Below are 17,690 nucleotides of genomic sequence, written 5' to 3'. Positions count from 1 at the left end.
TCTGTGGTTTATATCACACCTTCTTCTGAAACCCACCACAGTTAATTGTGTTTGAGGGAGTAGGCAGCCCTCAAGGAAAGGGGGCTTTATTAAACCTTCGCTAGACCAAACCAAAATACTTCCAAGATCTCTTCAGAAACTTTCCCTGCTTCAAAAACCAAACGAAACCAAACCCACTATCCACTGATCTTTGTCCAAGACCCCCAAACAGCAATGAAACGTCAAGATTCGTGAAGTTCCATACCTCCAAAGACACTGACAAACCAAAACAATATAAAAACCCCAAAGTAGATCTTTAGGAAACAGCATCCCCTCAGGTAGGCTGATCTTTTACTGTACCAAGAAAAATAAATCCAAGAGGAGAAGAGACTTAGAGAGAAAAATACATTAGCAAATACAGATAAATTTGTTTTTAATAAAGGAGTTAATTTTCTTTCAATCCTATATAAAACAATAGCAATTAAAAACTTCATTTTTGAAAGTAAAATATTTACATATGAACAAGTAACTGTGCAAAATTTACATGAAAAAAAAAATGGAAAGACAGGATTTCCTAAAAGACAAAATAAAAGGGGTGTAACAGTTGTCAGGTGTTGATAAAAATACTGATCAGCATTCAGTTTACACGCAAGAGAGTTAAATTCTACCATGAGAGTTCACACAAAGAAAGCCAAAGTATTTACAGTCATAAAAGTACTATCAATAGACAATTTAATACAATAACCTCTGAAAATATAAAGAACCAATTAGTATATTTGTAATAAAAAAATAGGTACAAAGAAGGGACTTTGCTCTGGACATCTTTAAAGTAGGCCCACAGCTTGCATACAGTCTTTTAGCAAAATAATTATAGTTTACATAGCCATTTTTATGTTATGTGCCAAAAATTATGTACAATTACTGACAAAATACACCAACCATTTTTCAACACTTGATTCACACTGAGAAACAGTCTTTTGATGATTCCTCTCAACTTTGATTTTATTTAATCTAAGCTTTCACTTTAGCTAAAAAACACAGTGCAAGTAAAATATATTTATGCTGAAAAGGTTTCTCTTTTTTTCCTTTTTTTCCTTTTTTAACTTTACAGCTTTACAAACTATAGCAAATAAAATGCATTTTTACAGATGCTGCTAAAACATTCAGAAGTAACCCTCCTTTATGGGATTTCAGGGCCTCTAATAAGCAATAATGTGATTAAAATTGAGGTTATGTTTAAAATTAACTGTATATCCCTCTAGATTTTGAACATTTGGGGGAAAGATAAATATTCTTAAAAAATCAGTTTGCTTTGCTAACTGACTGTTTAAAAAAAAAGCTAAATGAAATGAGGTCATCTGCTGTAGACATATGCCTATATAATTGATTTAGTTGAATAAAACGGAACTAAAATGCACAATTAATGTCGAAACTGCTACAGGGCTGACAAAGGGTAGCTAGTTATTTGCTAAACGATTCCATCAGTCTTTATATATGGCTTGTTTGGCAAGAAGGCCACTCAATCAAGAGATGAGTTAAAATTTAATTGTCCTTTTATAGTATCCACAGGCCTTGTAAGTATCCTCACTGTTACAGAAATGTATTTCTCTTATACTGAAGAGTTTATTTATAAACAGGAATATAAAACTGTTCCATGTAAAGAGGTGGTTGTTTTTTAAACAATATCCCATTTGCTTGTTACAAAAAGGCGTAATTTGCAAATATATAAAAAATGTCCTCAGGCGTCTCTCCGTCAAAAATACCTTGATCTTTTCCATTTTACTTAAGGAATGCTTTATATAGCAATAGTGAATGGCTTGTCTCTCGCTCATTTTCTAAACAAAATATGAGGTCCCTGAGGTTCACCCGCGTTATCCTTTGTCGCGTAAACTGTCTGGTTGTTCCAACTCCAGAGCTGCCTGGGACTGCTGCACTTGAACCAGATCCCTGGAAAGGAAAAGAAGAGATGAATCAGAACATGTCAGTGCCCCCAGATATTCCAAACTTGTCAGAGGCAACACAAGAGGTAAGAACTAAGTGACTATGTACAGGAAGCTATCCAACAGTATGCTGTACGTTACCAGATCAGAGACTTCTTTTTAATTCTTATTTATAAACAATAGTTGAACAATCAGAAGTTTTCAGTGACATTTAATATAGCCAAAAAAATCCCCCAAAACACTGCTCTTTAGGAAGGCATGAATGACAGGCAATCCCAACAACCAAAACAAACAGAAGAGAGAGTATTCTTCACAACGTTGGCATACAGATCCCAAGGGTGGCCCTGGACTTCCTGAAGACCTGGGGCGCAGTCCTATCCCCCTGGACCATGAGGTCTTGAAAAATGTCCTAGATCCCCCTGGATCTTCACGGTCGGGTGCCCTGAGCTCTCCTTTTGGTGACAACAGCTGTAACCAAGCTCAGGGTTCTATTAAGAAGTAGCTATCCTAGGCACAGTCAGACATTCTCTAATGATCTCCGAATTCTTCTCTGCCATCCAGCAACTCTCTGGTACACACTAGTAGTTTTCCACACAAACTGGCAAGATAAACAAGTAGTATATTATTATACTTGTCACTACAAAAAAAAGAAAAAAAAGGAGAAAAAAATTAATTCGATATCTACCTATCAAGATACCTACATCCTTCAGCTGTTTAGATGTACACTGCCTGGTGAGTGCAAGTCTGCTGGGGCTAACTCCAATGCGCTTTTGCTTGCAGAAAACATAGGTCTGATAGGATACATATGATTAATTCAATTCTTCCATGACTGTTATGCTTTCCTTTATACAAGCAAGGAAATCCTGGAGTGCTTTAAAGTCATCAGCCATCAGAATGGGCAGGAACACTACCCAGTAACAAGGTGCCTCTCCCAGTGAAGACTGGGATTTGATCACACCCTGTGCACATGCACCAGAAGCACTTTTTTCGGTAGGAAGAGGGGTGCAGTCCGACTTGAGGCTGGCAGAAGGGCTGCTGCCACGGAGCAGCACCCTGCTCCCCAGCGCCTGGGCAGCAGTGAGGCACGGTCGCCAGCAGATGGCACGCGCAGCCTGAAAAGCCAACTTTTACCTCAAATTTTCAAGTCGGGAACCTTTTTGGCAGCGGCCCCTGTTGCTGACACCTGGCTCTCTATGTATTTACGTAATGAAGGTGTTCTGAGCGATTGGGAACAGGTTATATCTCTGCGGCTTACCTAGGGATTCTTTTTTTCCTCCAATTTCATTTACTAGAACAACCTTTTATTTTCTTTTTTAATGGAAATTCAATACTCAGTGACACCAGAAGGTCCAGACGCACTCCACTAGTAAGGACTCATCAGCCTGAGCGTTTGGAGAACTTTAAAAGACAGTTCTAAATAAGAACACCCCATACTTGAGAAAAGCCAACATTTAGAGCGGTGCAAAAGCCACATGAATAAGCTGCTGAGGCTCACACGAACACATGTGTGAAAGGAGTGTATTTATGATCAGCATACATTACTGATTAAGAAACCAATCTGAACTCGTGCTGGAAAGTACCGTCTCTGGGTTAGTAGGATACTGCGTTCAGTGCGGGTGTTCTTGCTTCACCACACTGCTAGCAAAGTCAGGCTTTTGGTTTTCAAGCAAGTCATGAACCATCAGGCATTAAATCATTGAAACCCTGTGTTAGAACAGTTTAAAGGCTGGATTTTCAAAGGGATATTTTAAGGCAGGCACTTGCACAATTTAGGTGCCTAATTTCCATCAACTTCAATGGAAATTAGAAGACACAGGAGAGCCTTGGATGCTATTAGAAGATGCAGGAGAGCACTGGATGCTAACTAAATTCTGTCAAACACATACATATGACTGACATGACAATAGAAAGAATGGTTGGAAGTGGTTTCAATTTTTGGTTTTTAAATACTTCTTAGTAGGAGCTCAAGCCTGGTTTTATTATGTAGACTACGATACTTTAAATGCAAAAGGTAAAATTTCGGGAGGCTTTAAAGACACAGAACTACGCTACTCCTGTAGGCATGGAATAAGTTAAGAAGCTTTTTAGCAACTTTCAGTAAAACCACGTGGACATAAAACTAAAACTGACAGCAACCTGGTTTTGAAACAAAACAGTACAATTACTACTTAGAAGGGATTTTACATGTAATTAAGATTCAGCATTCCTAGACATCAAAAGCTTACATTTACAAATCTCTGTCTAAGTAATGACAAAACCTTATTTTCCACACTTCTTGTGATATGCCTTAGCTACAAACTGCATAGAAATGGTGACAAGTGGAGCTCAATTTAAAAATGTCAAGTGACACAGCAGCAAAAGCACAGCTGTGAGTCTATCAGATCAAAAGCAGCTGGTTCTTAATTAAACAGACAAAAAGATTAGATTTTCAGGGAACCTGTAGCTAATTGGTTAACCAGTAAGTGATTAATCTAAGATAACTAAATTAGCCAGATTTAGATGAAATACAAACAAGTGTTCACAGTAGATGTAAAATACATTCTATAACTTAAGTGACATTAACAGACTATTAATGCTGCACATGCAGCATAAGCATGCATAAGTAAGCAACGCCAACATTAACGCTACATGAGATACTTCAGCATATTCCTCAGAGATGGCTTTATTTATATACACATCTATCTTTGTAAAGTGCCACATTCTGCAATTTTTATCATTTTAAACCACATTTATAGAACTTTAATACAGTCATTTGTTAACTTACATAAAAGTAAGTCTTATTATCAGTAACAGGCATTTTAGTAAATTTCAAAACTAAAAATTACTTCAAAAGATGCTCAAGAGGCTTGATTTTTTTTTATAAGTAACATTTACTAGTATTCAGATATTTCTCTAACATTTTCTATCAAGCACACGTAAATTATTGTTGCTAGCAATTCAGTGTAAAACAAGGTGAATTCTTTTGAAACAAGAGGCTTTTCTACAGTACAAACGTTTTAGCACTAAAAATGTGGAATGCTCAGGGAGCAATAAACAGAATTATTAAACTATTACTATCCTGCCGCTTGCTATCAGACACAAAATTCTCCAGGGAAAACCCCTCAAATTACGAAGAGAGCTTTTGGCCCTGTAAATGACAAGTTTCAAGAAGATTTGGTTCTTTTTAAACACTAGAGAAATCTGACATTGAATGTCTCCATGCAGAAAGCAATTTTATACCATTTCATGTTTAACAACTTGTTTAGATATACAGCAGAGTCTACCAACCTACCTGAATTTAAACTAACATTAAACTAATCAGATACCAAGCATACTGATACTTAGTCTGCAGAGAAATTTCTAAGAGGCCAGATTAAACAGTAGAATATAGAGAGGATATGCAAGACCATCATCATCAGATGGAATTGGCCAAGCTGATCTGCTGTAGAGATACTAAAACTAAGGCCAATCAACAGCTGAATAAAGAAATTAGGTAAGTTCCTATAACCTGAAGCCCCTGCTGGCAAATTTAGCAGTGATTCAATTCTACCACTGCACCCACCTCAACAGCATTACTCTGCATCCTGGCTTTGGAGCAAGGAAATCTGAACACAAAATACACTTCTGCCACTCGGAAAGCTTCCACAAACTACAGAAAAAGTTCTAACAGAAAGGTTTTCACAGAGGCTGACGCAGCAAAACCAAAGGTTACAGTTACACCGTACCTCTGTCCCTGATCCAGATCCCGGTGAATCTACTTTCCTTTTCTTTCTGGGACCAATCGCAGCTAATGCAGTCAAGTTGGCATCCCTCTGTCTCATCTGTGCTAGCTCTTGTTGCTGCATCTGCATTTGCCAGAACAAGTACAGTTAATTATTTTTCTTTCACTTTCCAAAATAGAAGTTCATGGTAAGGTGAACAGTTACCTCCTTGGCCTTCTGTTTCAACCTAAGCTGTTCCGGATCTTCTTGTCGAGATCGAGACTACGTTGACAAAGGATGAACATGGAATGGTTGGAGAAAAAGAAAGAAAAATTAATTCAGTTACAAAAGCAGTTAAAATATTTCAAGTTTTACATAGCGTATGAAAGGTTTTTTTAAACTTTAGCAGGAAGTGGAGAATACCTACCACTCCCAGAGAAGGCAACAGGGACAAATAATTTTTAGAAATTAAAAGCAGTTTTCCATTTCTTAGTTTCAAGGATCTATTTTTGAAAAACTATCCCTTTTTTCAGCTTTGTTAAAAATAGCGAAGGAACAGCTAAGTCTTTATGCCTTACACAAACCCATTACAAGACACAAATTACACAGATCTGCGAACTGAAATATTCACACTTTGCACGTGAAAAAAGGAACCACACCTATACTTTCTGGAAAAACTCCTCCCCTCACTGTGTAACTCGTGTGCACTTACTAAGAACATACCTTTCTGCTACAGCTACACATTCAAGTCAGACTCACGTTTGAACGAGCTGCAGCTGACCAATAGGCCATTTACATTAGCAATTGCCCATTTCACTTATGCACCTACAATCTCTTGTAGGTACTTATACTTTTAGGAGTAACAGAACACGTAATTCCAGCAACTTTATTGTCTAATACTATCAACACACATTTGCCAACTCATTTTTTTTGCTAAATATATCAATTCTCTTAGGTTCTTGTTTTTTCCAAGAAGTCAAACAGAAAAGAGGAAGAACTTCAAGACAGTCTTTCATCCATACTCTCACATAAGGCAAGACTACCTATATTCAAAGAAATCCTGACTGTTGTTAATCCCATACATTCTTTAGACCAACAACAAAATAAATTATTTTAATTCAGTGTTCGACTACCCTTAAAATGTTAAGCTTTTTCTAATGGTTAACCTTCCCTGCATGCTTACATTTGTGCTTGCATCAACTGTTTCTTATTTATTGTATTTCTCCAACTTGTAAAAATTCTTTCTGAATTCTACTTCTAGTCTCCAAAATACCTGTAACCTCTCTATTCCATTTAAGAGTACCACCAAGCTATAAAATTCATCTTTTTTCACAACATAAAGTCCAAAAACTAAGTTTTAAGACCTACTTTAATTTGGGAAACTGCAGTGAGACTGGCAAAGAAGCTGTCTCACAAGCTTTACCATGAAAAACTGAACAGAGCTCTAGCTAACGAACATATTCATCAAGCTCCATCTTTGAAGATTAGTCTTCCCCTTCGCTGAAAGTGTTTTAGAATGAAGAGGAACTGCAGTTTTGACGTCAAAAATGACACTTAGCAAACGTGTGTGAAATCCAAGCACTTGCCTTTGCTGCACGCATTAAAATTTCCCTTTCTTGTTCATCTTTACGCTGCTTTTCTATTTGATCAAGTTGTTCAAAGAACTTGAGCTGTGCCCGAACATCACTTGCTTGTTCGTATCTTTCATCATCCTGAAAACACAGCAAATATGTTTCTCATTACATTTCTTAAAAACAAAGCTGTTAGCTTGTACTGTATTGTAGAAGAACATATACATTTAAAGCTCAAATGTTCACTTTGTCCTTCTCAAACAAATAGCAAGCGTATATTTACACCAGTCAAACCAGCTAGAATTCTTAAAAGCATTTTGTTCTATTCCATGAATCATCAGATATTGACTTCTAAACTAGTATTATCACAGCTTTAACCTCAAAAACATGTTTCACAGAGCTGTGGGGTTTTTTTAAATGCTGTTTAGGCATTTGCATCTATTAAGAACACACATCTGTCAGATAGCAGTCTCTTGAGAATTCAAAGCAGTGCTTTTATCTGCCTATCTGGTTGTACAATCACTCAGACTAAACATTTGACATAATAAAAGGGAGGACACAGTTTCTCTGCATTTTTTTAAAAACATTTTGTATGTGCAAGCTGAAGAGTTCTAGTCATCCACGTGTATTAGTATCTTAATACAAGATGAATCAGTCAAAGAGAATAAACAACTTCACAGAATGAAGAGCACCTGAACCCATGCATTACAGCCAACATGATAGCCTGCTGAGTTTGTGCAATTCTGCCATTTTATTTGTGCAATTAAATACCTTGTAAGAAATATTCTTTTGTTGAGCAGTCTCCGATAGTTTTTCCACGAGGTTTTGTAGTCTTTGTTGTGTAGCATGTGATACGTAGCTAACTACATCAGGATGGATTTCTGTTATTCCATGTTTTTTACCTACGAGCAGGACAGAAGTCAGTTGTAGAAAACCATTTTACAATACAGCTAAACATGTGGCTAATCTCAGCCATAGAAATTTAAATGCTGTTTGCAAAATAAGGCTTTCAGGTATTTCTCAGACAAGCATTAAACAGGAAACGGCATACACATAAAAATTTACATTACCTTAACAAAATTTACAATCTATTAATAAGTGCTGTATACTACAGTGTAACAAATAATTGAAGAATGCTTTTTGTTCTACCATCAACTCTAAACTAGTAAGTAAATACGATAAAAGTGTTTCTGGATTTATTTTTTGTAAAAGAAATGTCATTATTGTTGTTATGCCTTATCAGTTTATACAGTCAGAATATTAACCAGGTCCAGTAATTTTGATGTTAAATTGCCATCATTTTAGAAGCAACTCTATAGGTTTGCTATCCCTTAACACTATTTCCATAAGCTGAATGATTGCCCACAAGCATCAGAATATACAAAGAGTAACGACTCCAGCAACTTTAAACTATTCAAATCAATTGCTATGGAACATGCCTTCAATTAAACCCAAGACTAGTGAAATTCATTTATTAAAGTTCAAGAAAAATCAACATACCGATTTCTAATATCCTTCTTTGTAAAGGTGCCGGGAAGAGGAAGGTTTCATCTTTACAGGACCTTGTTAATGTCCCCACTAACTCCGAGTTTGTGGCCAATATCCGAGCACTTTCTTCTGACAAGTTGACTCCAGCCATTGATGCAACATCATTGATGTCATCGTCATCCCTTAGGAAAGGAAAACTCATTATAATCATAACATTTAGCGCTTATCTGCACACACTGCATATAATGAATTCCATAGTAAACCTGAACACTTTACTTCAGTTTCACATTTTATTTGCTTTTATTATATAATAAAATAAAACTAACATAATTGGATTCCAAACTGCGCTAAAAGTATTTTCGCAGTTTTGTACATCCTAACTGTTTTCTCGAGATCCTTTCTTACATAATGTTTCAACACCAGACACATCACTACCACAAAACAATAACAAACTGCACTCATCACTGAAGACAGGCTCTACATCCGAATAACCCGAGCAGAATTGGGAGGAGTGAAGGAATGAATTCTATTTGCTTGTCTAGGCAGGATTTTTTTTGTGAGGTTTGATGTTTATCCTTAGTGCTAGCTAAATACTAAAATCAGTCTGGCATAAGTATGTCCACAGCTGTTTGTTAAAGTCTTTATTAAAGTAGCAAACCTGCCCACGGAAAATAACACCTCTAGTTCTTGCAGGTTTACCCAGCCTGATTCAGCACCACTGCAGTACACAGAAAGGTTCCCACTGAGTTCAGGAGGCTGCCCAGGCAGCACAACTACAAATAAATATACGGTTCCTCACCTAAAAGAGCCTCCCCCAGGTTCTTTCAGTTTATTCTTCTGAGCAGCAGCTACTTGTGTCGAAACAGTGGCAATAGCTTTGTTTCCAGGTAATACTGTTGGTTTTACCACAGGTACTGCAAGAAGAAAGACAAGATTTGTACTCCATCAAATTTGTATGAGAGTTCAAATTTACAAGCCAGTCATGGTTAGTAATGGCAATAGGTCTGGTGCAAAGAACTCACCTCGATGGTTTCTGTGAGCATTTCATCCACCTAAAATGGGATCCTCCCACACAATTCCAGTACTCAAACAATTTATCTGACTGTAAATGCTGCCCTGTGTGTATCCCCAGCCACTATGGCACTATGCACTACAGATTTTAGCAGCAGTACAACCACCATCATAAAGCCACAGGGCACTTCAGAACTGACATTCATAAACCAGACTTCAGTTAATGCTATCAAACATAGCTTATACCAAATATCTTGACCTCTTACCTGTCTGAAGTTGATTCAGTTGAATTTGAGGAGTAGTGAGCATAATACGACTATGTGGTTGCCGCAATGCTACCATTGGTGTCTGTGTCAATGTTACCTGTGGAGGCCTTATCAACGCCCCTGCTTTTTGAGACTGTTGGATAACCTGCAAATAGTAAGAAAAAAAGAACTGTAAACAATCTGAGAAATAACTAAGGCTACAAATCAGGTAGGAAGAACAAACCCTAACAACCAACTTGTAAGTTGTGATCTTAACACATCTGTTCATTGATCTAGAATCAGAACATTTTAAGGTATTTAAAAATTCCTTTAGATAAATTATACTTTATGGGAAAATTAACATTCCACTTTCTGTGACACAAAAAACACCCCAACCCCAAAACCCCCCAAAAAAGAAAAAAACACCAGACTTGAGGAAGAGTGGCTGGAAAGCTGTACAGCAGAAAAGGACCTGGGGGTGTTGGTCAACATCCAGCTCAGTATGAGCCAGCAGTGTGCCCAGGTGGCCAAGAAGGCCAACAGCATCCTGGCTTGTATCAGAAATAGCATGGCCAGCAGGACTAGGGCAGTGATCGTCCCCCTGTACTTGAGACTGGTGAGGATACAACTCGAATGCTGTGTTCAGTTCTTGGGCCTCTCACTACAAGGAGGACATTGAGGGGCTGAAGCGTGTCCAGAGAAGGGCAATGAAGCTGGTGAGGGGTCTGGAGCACAAGGCTGATGGGGAGAAGCTGAGGGACCTGGGGGAGTGTTCAGCCTGGAGAAGAGGAGGCTGAGCAGAGACCTTATCGCTCTCTACAGCTGCCTGAAAGGAGGTTGTAGCGAGGTGAGTGTTGGTCTTCTCCCAGGTAACGGGTGATAGGACAAGAGGAAACGGCCTCAAATTGCGCCAGGGGAGGTTGAGATTGGATATTAGGAAAAATTTCTTCACCAAAAGAGTTGTCAAGCATTGGAACAGGCTGCCCAGGGAAATGGCGAGTCCCCAACCCTGGAGGGATTTAAAAGATGTGTAGATGTGGTGCTTAAGGACATGGTTTAGCAGTGGACTTGGCAGTGTTAGGGTAATGGTTGGACTTGATCTTAAAGGTCTTTTCCAACCTAAACGATTCTGTGAATCTAAAAAATAAATCAATAACCTATTTCTACTAAAAAAACCCACCAAAACAAAACACAAAACCAAAAATCTATAAACACAAACATCCAGTTAAAACTTTCTATGTGTGGTTTCTACATTAGAGATACAGAGGCAAACTGGATCTGCCTGAACAAACTCTAGAACTAAAAATAATAGAGACATGATAAAGATAATCCAGCTGGTTCTACATATGCTGTTTTCATCCAGAACCAGCATAAGCTACAGCTGTGCAGCTTTGCACTATTGGATTGTTAGGTTAGACTGAGTCTCAGGCTACTGCTGAACGGGAACTCATAAAAGTAGGGTTACATCGCACTGCTACAATCAGAGCCATTTATGCAAACTGGCTTTCTGGCCTCAACTGGTTTTCAGAAACTTACTTTCAAACTACTGTAAAGAAATCTACCAGCTCTGCCTATTTTGCAAGCTGCATTTCTATAACTCTGCATGTCTGTCTTTTGCTCCTTTTGCTACTATTTTTTATATTTATTAAAGTTAAAGGCCAAATTATTTTCTTGTAAACCCAGCACTAATTAATCAATGTTCAGTTTTTATTCCTTCCCTAGTTTCCTAACTTCTTTCTATAATACCTAGGTTACAAAGGCAGCAAGACCAATATAATCACTGTTTTTTTCTCTCAAGGTAAGTGAAAAATATTTGTGGATTGACAAAAAGAGATCTCTCCATTTTATATTAAAATTTCTGGACAGAGCAGCTCAGATGAATGCCAAATGTTCTACAGAGAACATCAAAGTACTAAGTAGCAAAAAACCCCTAGTAATTTAATAATTTATATTAATTAATACACATGCTAGGAAAATCTTACACTCAAGACACTGCTTTGCTATGAGAAAAAAAAAAGGTGCTGCACATTACAGTGTTCTTATTTGGTTTATGTGCAGGCCTGAGAAAGTTAATCTTTCTCATCTTTTGGGGTAATCTTTTGTTAGACCTGTTAGAAATGGGGCATTAAAGATCCTCCAGAACACTGCTCTCTCATGGATATGCAGTGATTGAGACAATCTGCCAATATTTCATGCTAAAATAGGAAATAATATAGTACTTTAATCATAACGGATTTTAAATTATACTTTTTTTCTTAGTAGCTAGTTTCTCTAAAGAGGTCAAAGATCTCCAATTGAGGTAAACCACTGACTTAAGAAAAAAAAGTCACTGTATTATCAAAAAACCCCTGTGCAATAACAGATGATGCACTGCAGCTTACATACCAGTGGTGTAGACTGCCCTTGTTTACTAACACCAACTTGTGTAGGCTGAGTTAGGCTGATTACAGGTTGTTGGAGAGTACTCGTTACAGTTGCAGTCGCCTTCCCTGCTGTGCGCTGAACTGAGGAGCTTAGAAGCACCGCGGCAGATGGAATCGTTGCTATCGTTGCTTGCGTTGTTGGCTGTTGCTGTTGACTTTGTTGAATGAAAGCTGCAGAGTCTGGTGTTAACTGTCTCAAGGCAGGTAAACTCCTCTGAAGAGAGGAAATGAAAGAATTTGCTTGAGTATTTTAATTCTAGATCACACAAGAAAACATTAATTGTAAAAAGCAATGCATTTCATTTCAATCCATTATATCAGTCTGCGTGCACCTGAAAAAACGTGATAGCAGCGCACGCAGAAAGACCATGCTACTTCTCATTTAAAGCTAGACAGCGTGACCATACCTTTAGTTGTGGAAGCTTGGGTATCATGGGCATCTAGGTTGTGCAAGCCTACCTGGAACCCCTGGTATGCATTTAACAATCCAAGCCCATGCTGCCTTCCTCGATTGTGTTCCTACCTATATACCAAGCTGTAACATGTGATGGCTTAGAAGGCATACTGGAACGCCGGTGAAGATTTCAGAATATCTCAGAGACCACGGTGTTTTACAGGATTCTTAAATGAGGTGTTTTCTTATGGTAACAGTTTTTGTCCTCATGAACAGCTCAAGGTTGAACGAGCATTAAGAACCCAGAAATGTAAACACACACCTGCAACTATACCCCTTAATCATACATTAGTCAAGCAGAGTTATATTCTTACCATACACGGTGATGTTGTACTTTCTACGATTTTCCCATGATAACTATTTCAAAATAAACATTATTTTGACATGTGTCCAATTACTATAAAATTTATTACAAATGGAATTTATTATTGAGAGGTGACAAATTTCCTATTTATCCATACAAACAAGTATACGGCATGGGCAAAAGAGTATGAGTTTGTCCAGAAGGTACAGTTTTCTGTATCATTCAATCCCTTGTTTTCTTTCCAAGACTAAAAAGAGGATAATAAATCAATTTATAGGTTTGATGCTATGGAAAACTGCTTATCAGTCATAGAAAGAAAACCTTCCAGATTTCTCAAAAGAGCTACAGTGTGACACTATGGTAGAAATTGCATTACTGACCATGCCAATGAATCATACTAACAAACTCCTGGAACCAAGAGGCAGAAATATTTTTTACAGGAGCAAAAGTCTAACCAGCCACCATTTAAAACTTCCATTTACACCAATTTGGAATTCCATCTATACTGGCAAAAAATGTGCTTGCGTTCATTGCTGCTGATACATAAGCACAGAAATATAGAAGGACTAGCAAACACAAGTTACCTTCAGGAAAGGCACAAGGTAAGGTTGAGGTGAAGAATTAAGTTCTCGGTACAGCCTACTGGTAAAGTCTTCTGCTTCAATTTTTCCGTCCTTCAGAAGAGAAAATCCAAGTGAACAAACTTGTAGAAATCAGCCTTTACAGACATTCAACACCAAAAAAAAATTTAAGACTTAACAATTTATTGAAAATGTTTTATTTATTTTTATTTATGTTTATTTTTATTATTGATTTATCTCAGGTGTCATAATCTCCCTCCTCTACAAAAAACCAAAGCCCTCAGTTTTGGGTCTAAGTTTGCCCAGATACTGTTTCTTACAACTTTAAACGAACTTTTCTTACCAGCAGGTTCTGTACCAATTCTTTCACGTTAGCCGCAGTCTCTGAAGACTGTTTTCCAGATGATGCCAGTTTTATTAATGTGGACAGAAAGTTTTTACATTTCTTCACATTTTCCATAGTTTCCTGTTGTGGGAAGAGGAGGGGTAGAAAGGAAACAGTTAGAGAAGGGAAGATAAACTCTTTAAAACGTGATCTGACCATATACTCTGAGAAGTAAAGTCTTTCTTTAGTTCACCACTGCAGAATACTATTTATAGACTTGTGTCCCTCACCACTTAAGACATAATCAAACCAAAATCATTATTTTGGTTCATATATACATATGTATTGTACGTTTTGGTTATCAAAATTTAATAAATTATGACTCTTAATCAAGTTAGGAAACACCAAGTATTTTAAGAATGGCACATTGTCTATGGGAAAACCTGTGTTTTAGCAGGACAACAAATAGCAAAGCTCCTTCTTCCCAGGGCATAGCATAGGGCACGGATTCTCCCTGCTGTGCAGTCCTGGAAACATGCATCTTGAATGAGTCAGTGCCAACTTCTTATCCCTTCTCATACCGATTCTACTCTGCAGTGCTGAACAATTCACTTTAAGATACAGCTAATACAATTTTTAAAAAAAAGTACTTTACAAACTGTTACAGAAATCAATATTAATACTTTGACAGCTGTCAAAATTCAAGTGACCTGTGTTCACACTTTGTAAATTACATGGTTCTACTAAAAGTTTACCTTTTCAAGACCAATAGCTCACAGAACTCCTGCATCTTTACTACTCTGCACTCTGATCTGTGTTTATGTGTATGTATGTATATACATATGTGCACACATGTATATGTGAACGAACAAAAAAAGATTCTAAATGCACTCAGTGTCTTACTGTGGCAGCAGTGGAGGTTGCCGTTGTTCCTTGCACTGTTCTCTGAGGAGTTCCAGTTTGTACAGCTGTTGCTGTCCCCAACGTAGTCGTTTGTGCAGTACCACCCAGAACAATCTGAGGCTGCAGGGAATATAAACATAAGATTCTTTTACTTGGAACATACCCAAACCTGTTTCCCTGAACCATCAGACAGTAGAACATCTTTCACAGCTACTATAAAAAGAAGTTACTGATCTGGCATCTGTTGCAGTGGAAAGAAAGAGCCACCAGATGGCACAAAACACTACATATTCAAAACTGAAATCCTAAAAGTTGATTAATCAATTGCACGATTTTTGGTTACTGAATAAAATGGCAAACTAATACCATAACATATCCTCATTACACTGTGGTTTCAAAACACAGTTAAAATGACTGCTAAATTTCTGTGAATGCAATAGCTTTTTTGCCTGTTCCCTTAAATGCCACTTTCAAAGGGAGGAATTTCTAAAGAGGCACAACAGACACAAAAGCTCAGGTCTTAACTAGGTCTATTTGATGAACAATGGGACAAAACATTTTTCTAGTTTTGTAGACAAGTTGGTAATTTGAAGTAGGAATACCACCTTTAAGGAATCAACGTTGTAAACAAGAACTTTCCACGTACACAGTTCATTCACAGACTTCCAACACAGTCTAATTACTAATGACAACGCAATCAGAGACAGTAGCTCTTATCAAGCTAAAGCTAGCTCTCAGAATTTTAATAAATCATTTGTAAACTCGCTTTTTATATAAAGAGGCACAAGAAAAGAGGCCCCAGTGCTGCCAAGGCTAACTTTCACTGGTATTTTGACAGACAGAAAAGGAGACAAGGATTTAATTTGTCTCATTTTTTGAAATCAGGATAAATGAAGTCCATGGTATGCTCATTACAGCAAAAAATATGCAGATGGAATGATTTTTTTTTTTTTTTTTTTTGGTCCAGTATAACAGCATTGCAAATTAAGGAGACTCAGTTAGGTAAATTAACTCTTAGATCTGGAAAGATCACTGGCATAGGCAAAGGCTCTCCGAGGGGAAAAAGGTTAACTGGATGCATAGCAAAACCTGCGTGTTTTAAATTAAAACTCTCTAATCCTGTCTACTCAAAGGATGAAGAAAGCACAATGAAACAGATTAGGCGACAGCAATCATATTGTATCACTGTTGCCTGGAAGTCATGTGGAGAATTTCACACTTTTGCACTGTGTTTTAAACTCACACCACCGCCCCTCAAAAAAAAAAAAAATTCTACAAGAAAGCCAGTCATTAATACAGGCCAGGCTATTAGAAGAGAGGCCGCATACTAAGGCACCAATATTTATCCTTGAGTTATCAGAATCTTCCTAAGTACATAGACGAAAGCAGAGACTCATGTAAGAGGGAGAAGGTTTGTGGAAGAAAAGGCTACCACAGTGCAGTCTTTTTTGTAACTGTAAATTTTGCTGCAGAATTCAGAGGGCAACAGATCCATCACAGGAATAACATCACAGCTCCAAATCCAAAGGGAATTGTGTCACTTTCTTGAGGCAGAAAGCATAAAGGTATTTCATTTTAGTCAGTTCTGTGATTATACAAACTAATAACAGGATACCTTTAAATCTATATGCATATAGGTACAATATGAAATTATAATAATATACATATAAAAATGATACATATACATCCAAAATATAAAATAATTTGAGATCTGCAAATGTTTTAGAAAGATAATCCAAAATATATTTCTTTCATGCACTTAGCAATTGTATTTCTCATACTTCTGGCAGTCTCAAGCTGGTTTTCAGCTAATCTTAAATCATGTCTCATGTATACATTAGTTTTCTACAAACTTACTTGCACAACAGGAGGACGCTGTAGCGTTGTTGTGGGTTGCACTGTTGTTTGAGCCTGAGACACTTGTTTGATAATAGTAGTTGGTGTCACCTGTCGTGCAATAATAGGCGTTCCTGGAGCCTGGGGAAGAGGAAAAAAACCAAACACATTAGACCTTATGTTTAAATGTAATCTACCTTATCTAGTGCTTTGTCTCTGGATAGTTGCCATTATTACAGATACAAAAGAACACATCTGGACCACTATAAAACTGTGAGAAGGATTTTTAGTCTTAATGCAACTGTGATGATCTCAGTACACATACACCCATATCCACTTTTTTTTTCTTTTAGTCTTATAAAGAATAATGATTCTTTGGGGAAAAGAGTGCTACATGTTAACCATATATGGCCTTGAATGGTCTTTATATCAAACAGTTTTCAACTTAATGCCATTCAGCTAGGTGAAAATATTTTTTATGAGTAACAGCCAAACTGTAACAGAATTAGGAACAAAACATAATGCCTATGCCATGTGCAAAAAGCCTGTATAGCACATATATTGAGAGCAGCCCTACCGAGAGGGACTTGGGGGTGCTGGTGGATGAAAAGCTGGACATGAGCCGGCAATGTGCATTGGCAGCCCAGAAGGCCAACCGTACTCTGGGCTGCATCAAGAGAAGTGTGGCCAGCAGGGCGAGGGAGGGGATTCTGCCCCTCTACTCTGCTCTGGTGAGGCCTCATCTAGAGTACTTCAACCAGCTCTGGAGCTCTCAACACAAGAAGGACATGGAAGTGTTGGAGCGGGTCCAGAGGAGGGCCACAAAAATGATCCGAGGGCTGGAGCACCTCTCCTGTGAGGGCAGGCTGAGAGAGTTGGGGTTGTTCAGCCTGGAGAAGGGAAGGCTGCGGGGAGACCTGATTGCGGCCTTCAAGGGGGGTTATAAGAAA

The 17,690-nt window shown here is 37.8% G+C and overlaps 1 protein-coding gene across 1 annotated transcript in view; it reads right to left on the bottom strand.

Annotated features, from left to right (window-relative positions):
• Nucleotides 1-513: 513 nt before the first annotated feature.
• Nucleotides 514-17,690, bottom strand: part of TAF4 (TATA-box binding protein associated factor 4) — a 39,121-nt gene continuing 21,944 nt past the window's right edge. Inside the window, exons 4-16 of the mRNA XM_009643704.2 lie at nt 16,762-16,881; nt 14,905-15,024; nt 14,020-14,142; nt 13,680-13,769; nt 12,300-12,551; nt 9,936-10,080; nt 9,458-9,572; nt 8,671-8,840; nt 7,942-8,072; nt 7,186-7,311; nt 5,825-5,881; nt 5,624-5,743; nt 514-1,926 (exon numbers count right to left, since the gene is read on the bottom strand). Of these exons, the coding sequence (XP_009641999.1) occupies nt 1,759-1,926; nt 5,624-5,743; nt 5,825-5,881; nt 7,186-7,311; nt 7,942-8,072; nt 8,671-8,840; nt 9,458-9,572; nt 9,936-10,080; nt 12,300-12,551; nt 13,680-13,769; nt 14,020-14,142; nt 14,905-15,024; nt 16,762-16,881 (1,737 nt within the window). The 3' untranslated portion in view covers nt 514-1,758. The remainder of the gene's footprint in view (nt 1,927-5,623; nt 5,744-5,824; nt 5,882-7,185; nt 7,312-7,941; nt 8,073-8,670; nt 8,841-9,457; nt 9,573-9,935; nt 10,081-12,299; nt 12,552-13,679; nt 13,770-14,019; nt 14,143-14,904; nt 15,025-16,761; nt 16,882-17,690) is intronic.

This window comes from Egretta garzetta, unplaced genomic scaffold (genome assembly GCF_000687185.1).
Source record: "Egretta garzetta isolate BGI_Z169 unplaced genomic scaffold, ASM68718v1 scaffold158, whole genome shotgun sequence".
NCBI classification, from domain to species: domain Eukaryota; kingdom Metazoa; phylum Chordata; class Aves; order Pelecaniformes; family Ardeidae; genus Egretta; species Egretta garzetta.
Note: the sequence above shows the minus strand (reverse complement) of the source record. Positions and strands in the feature narration are given on the sequence as shown.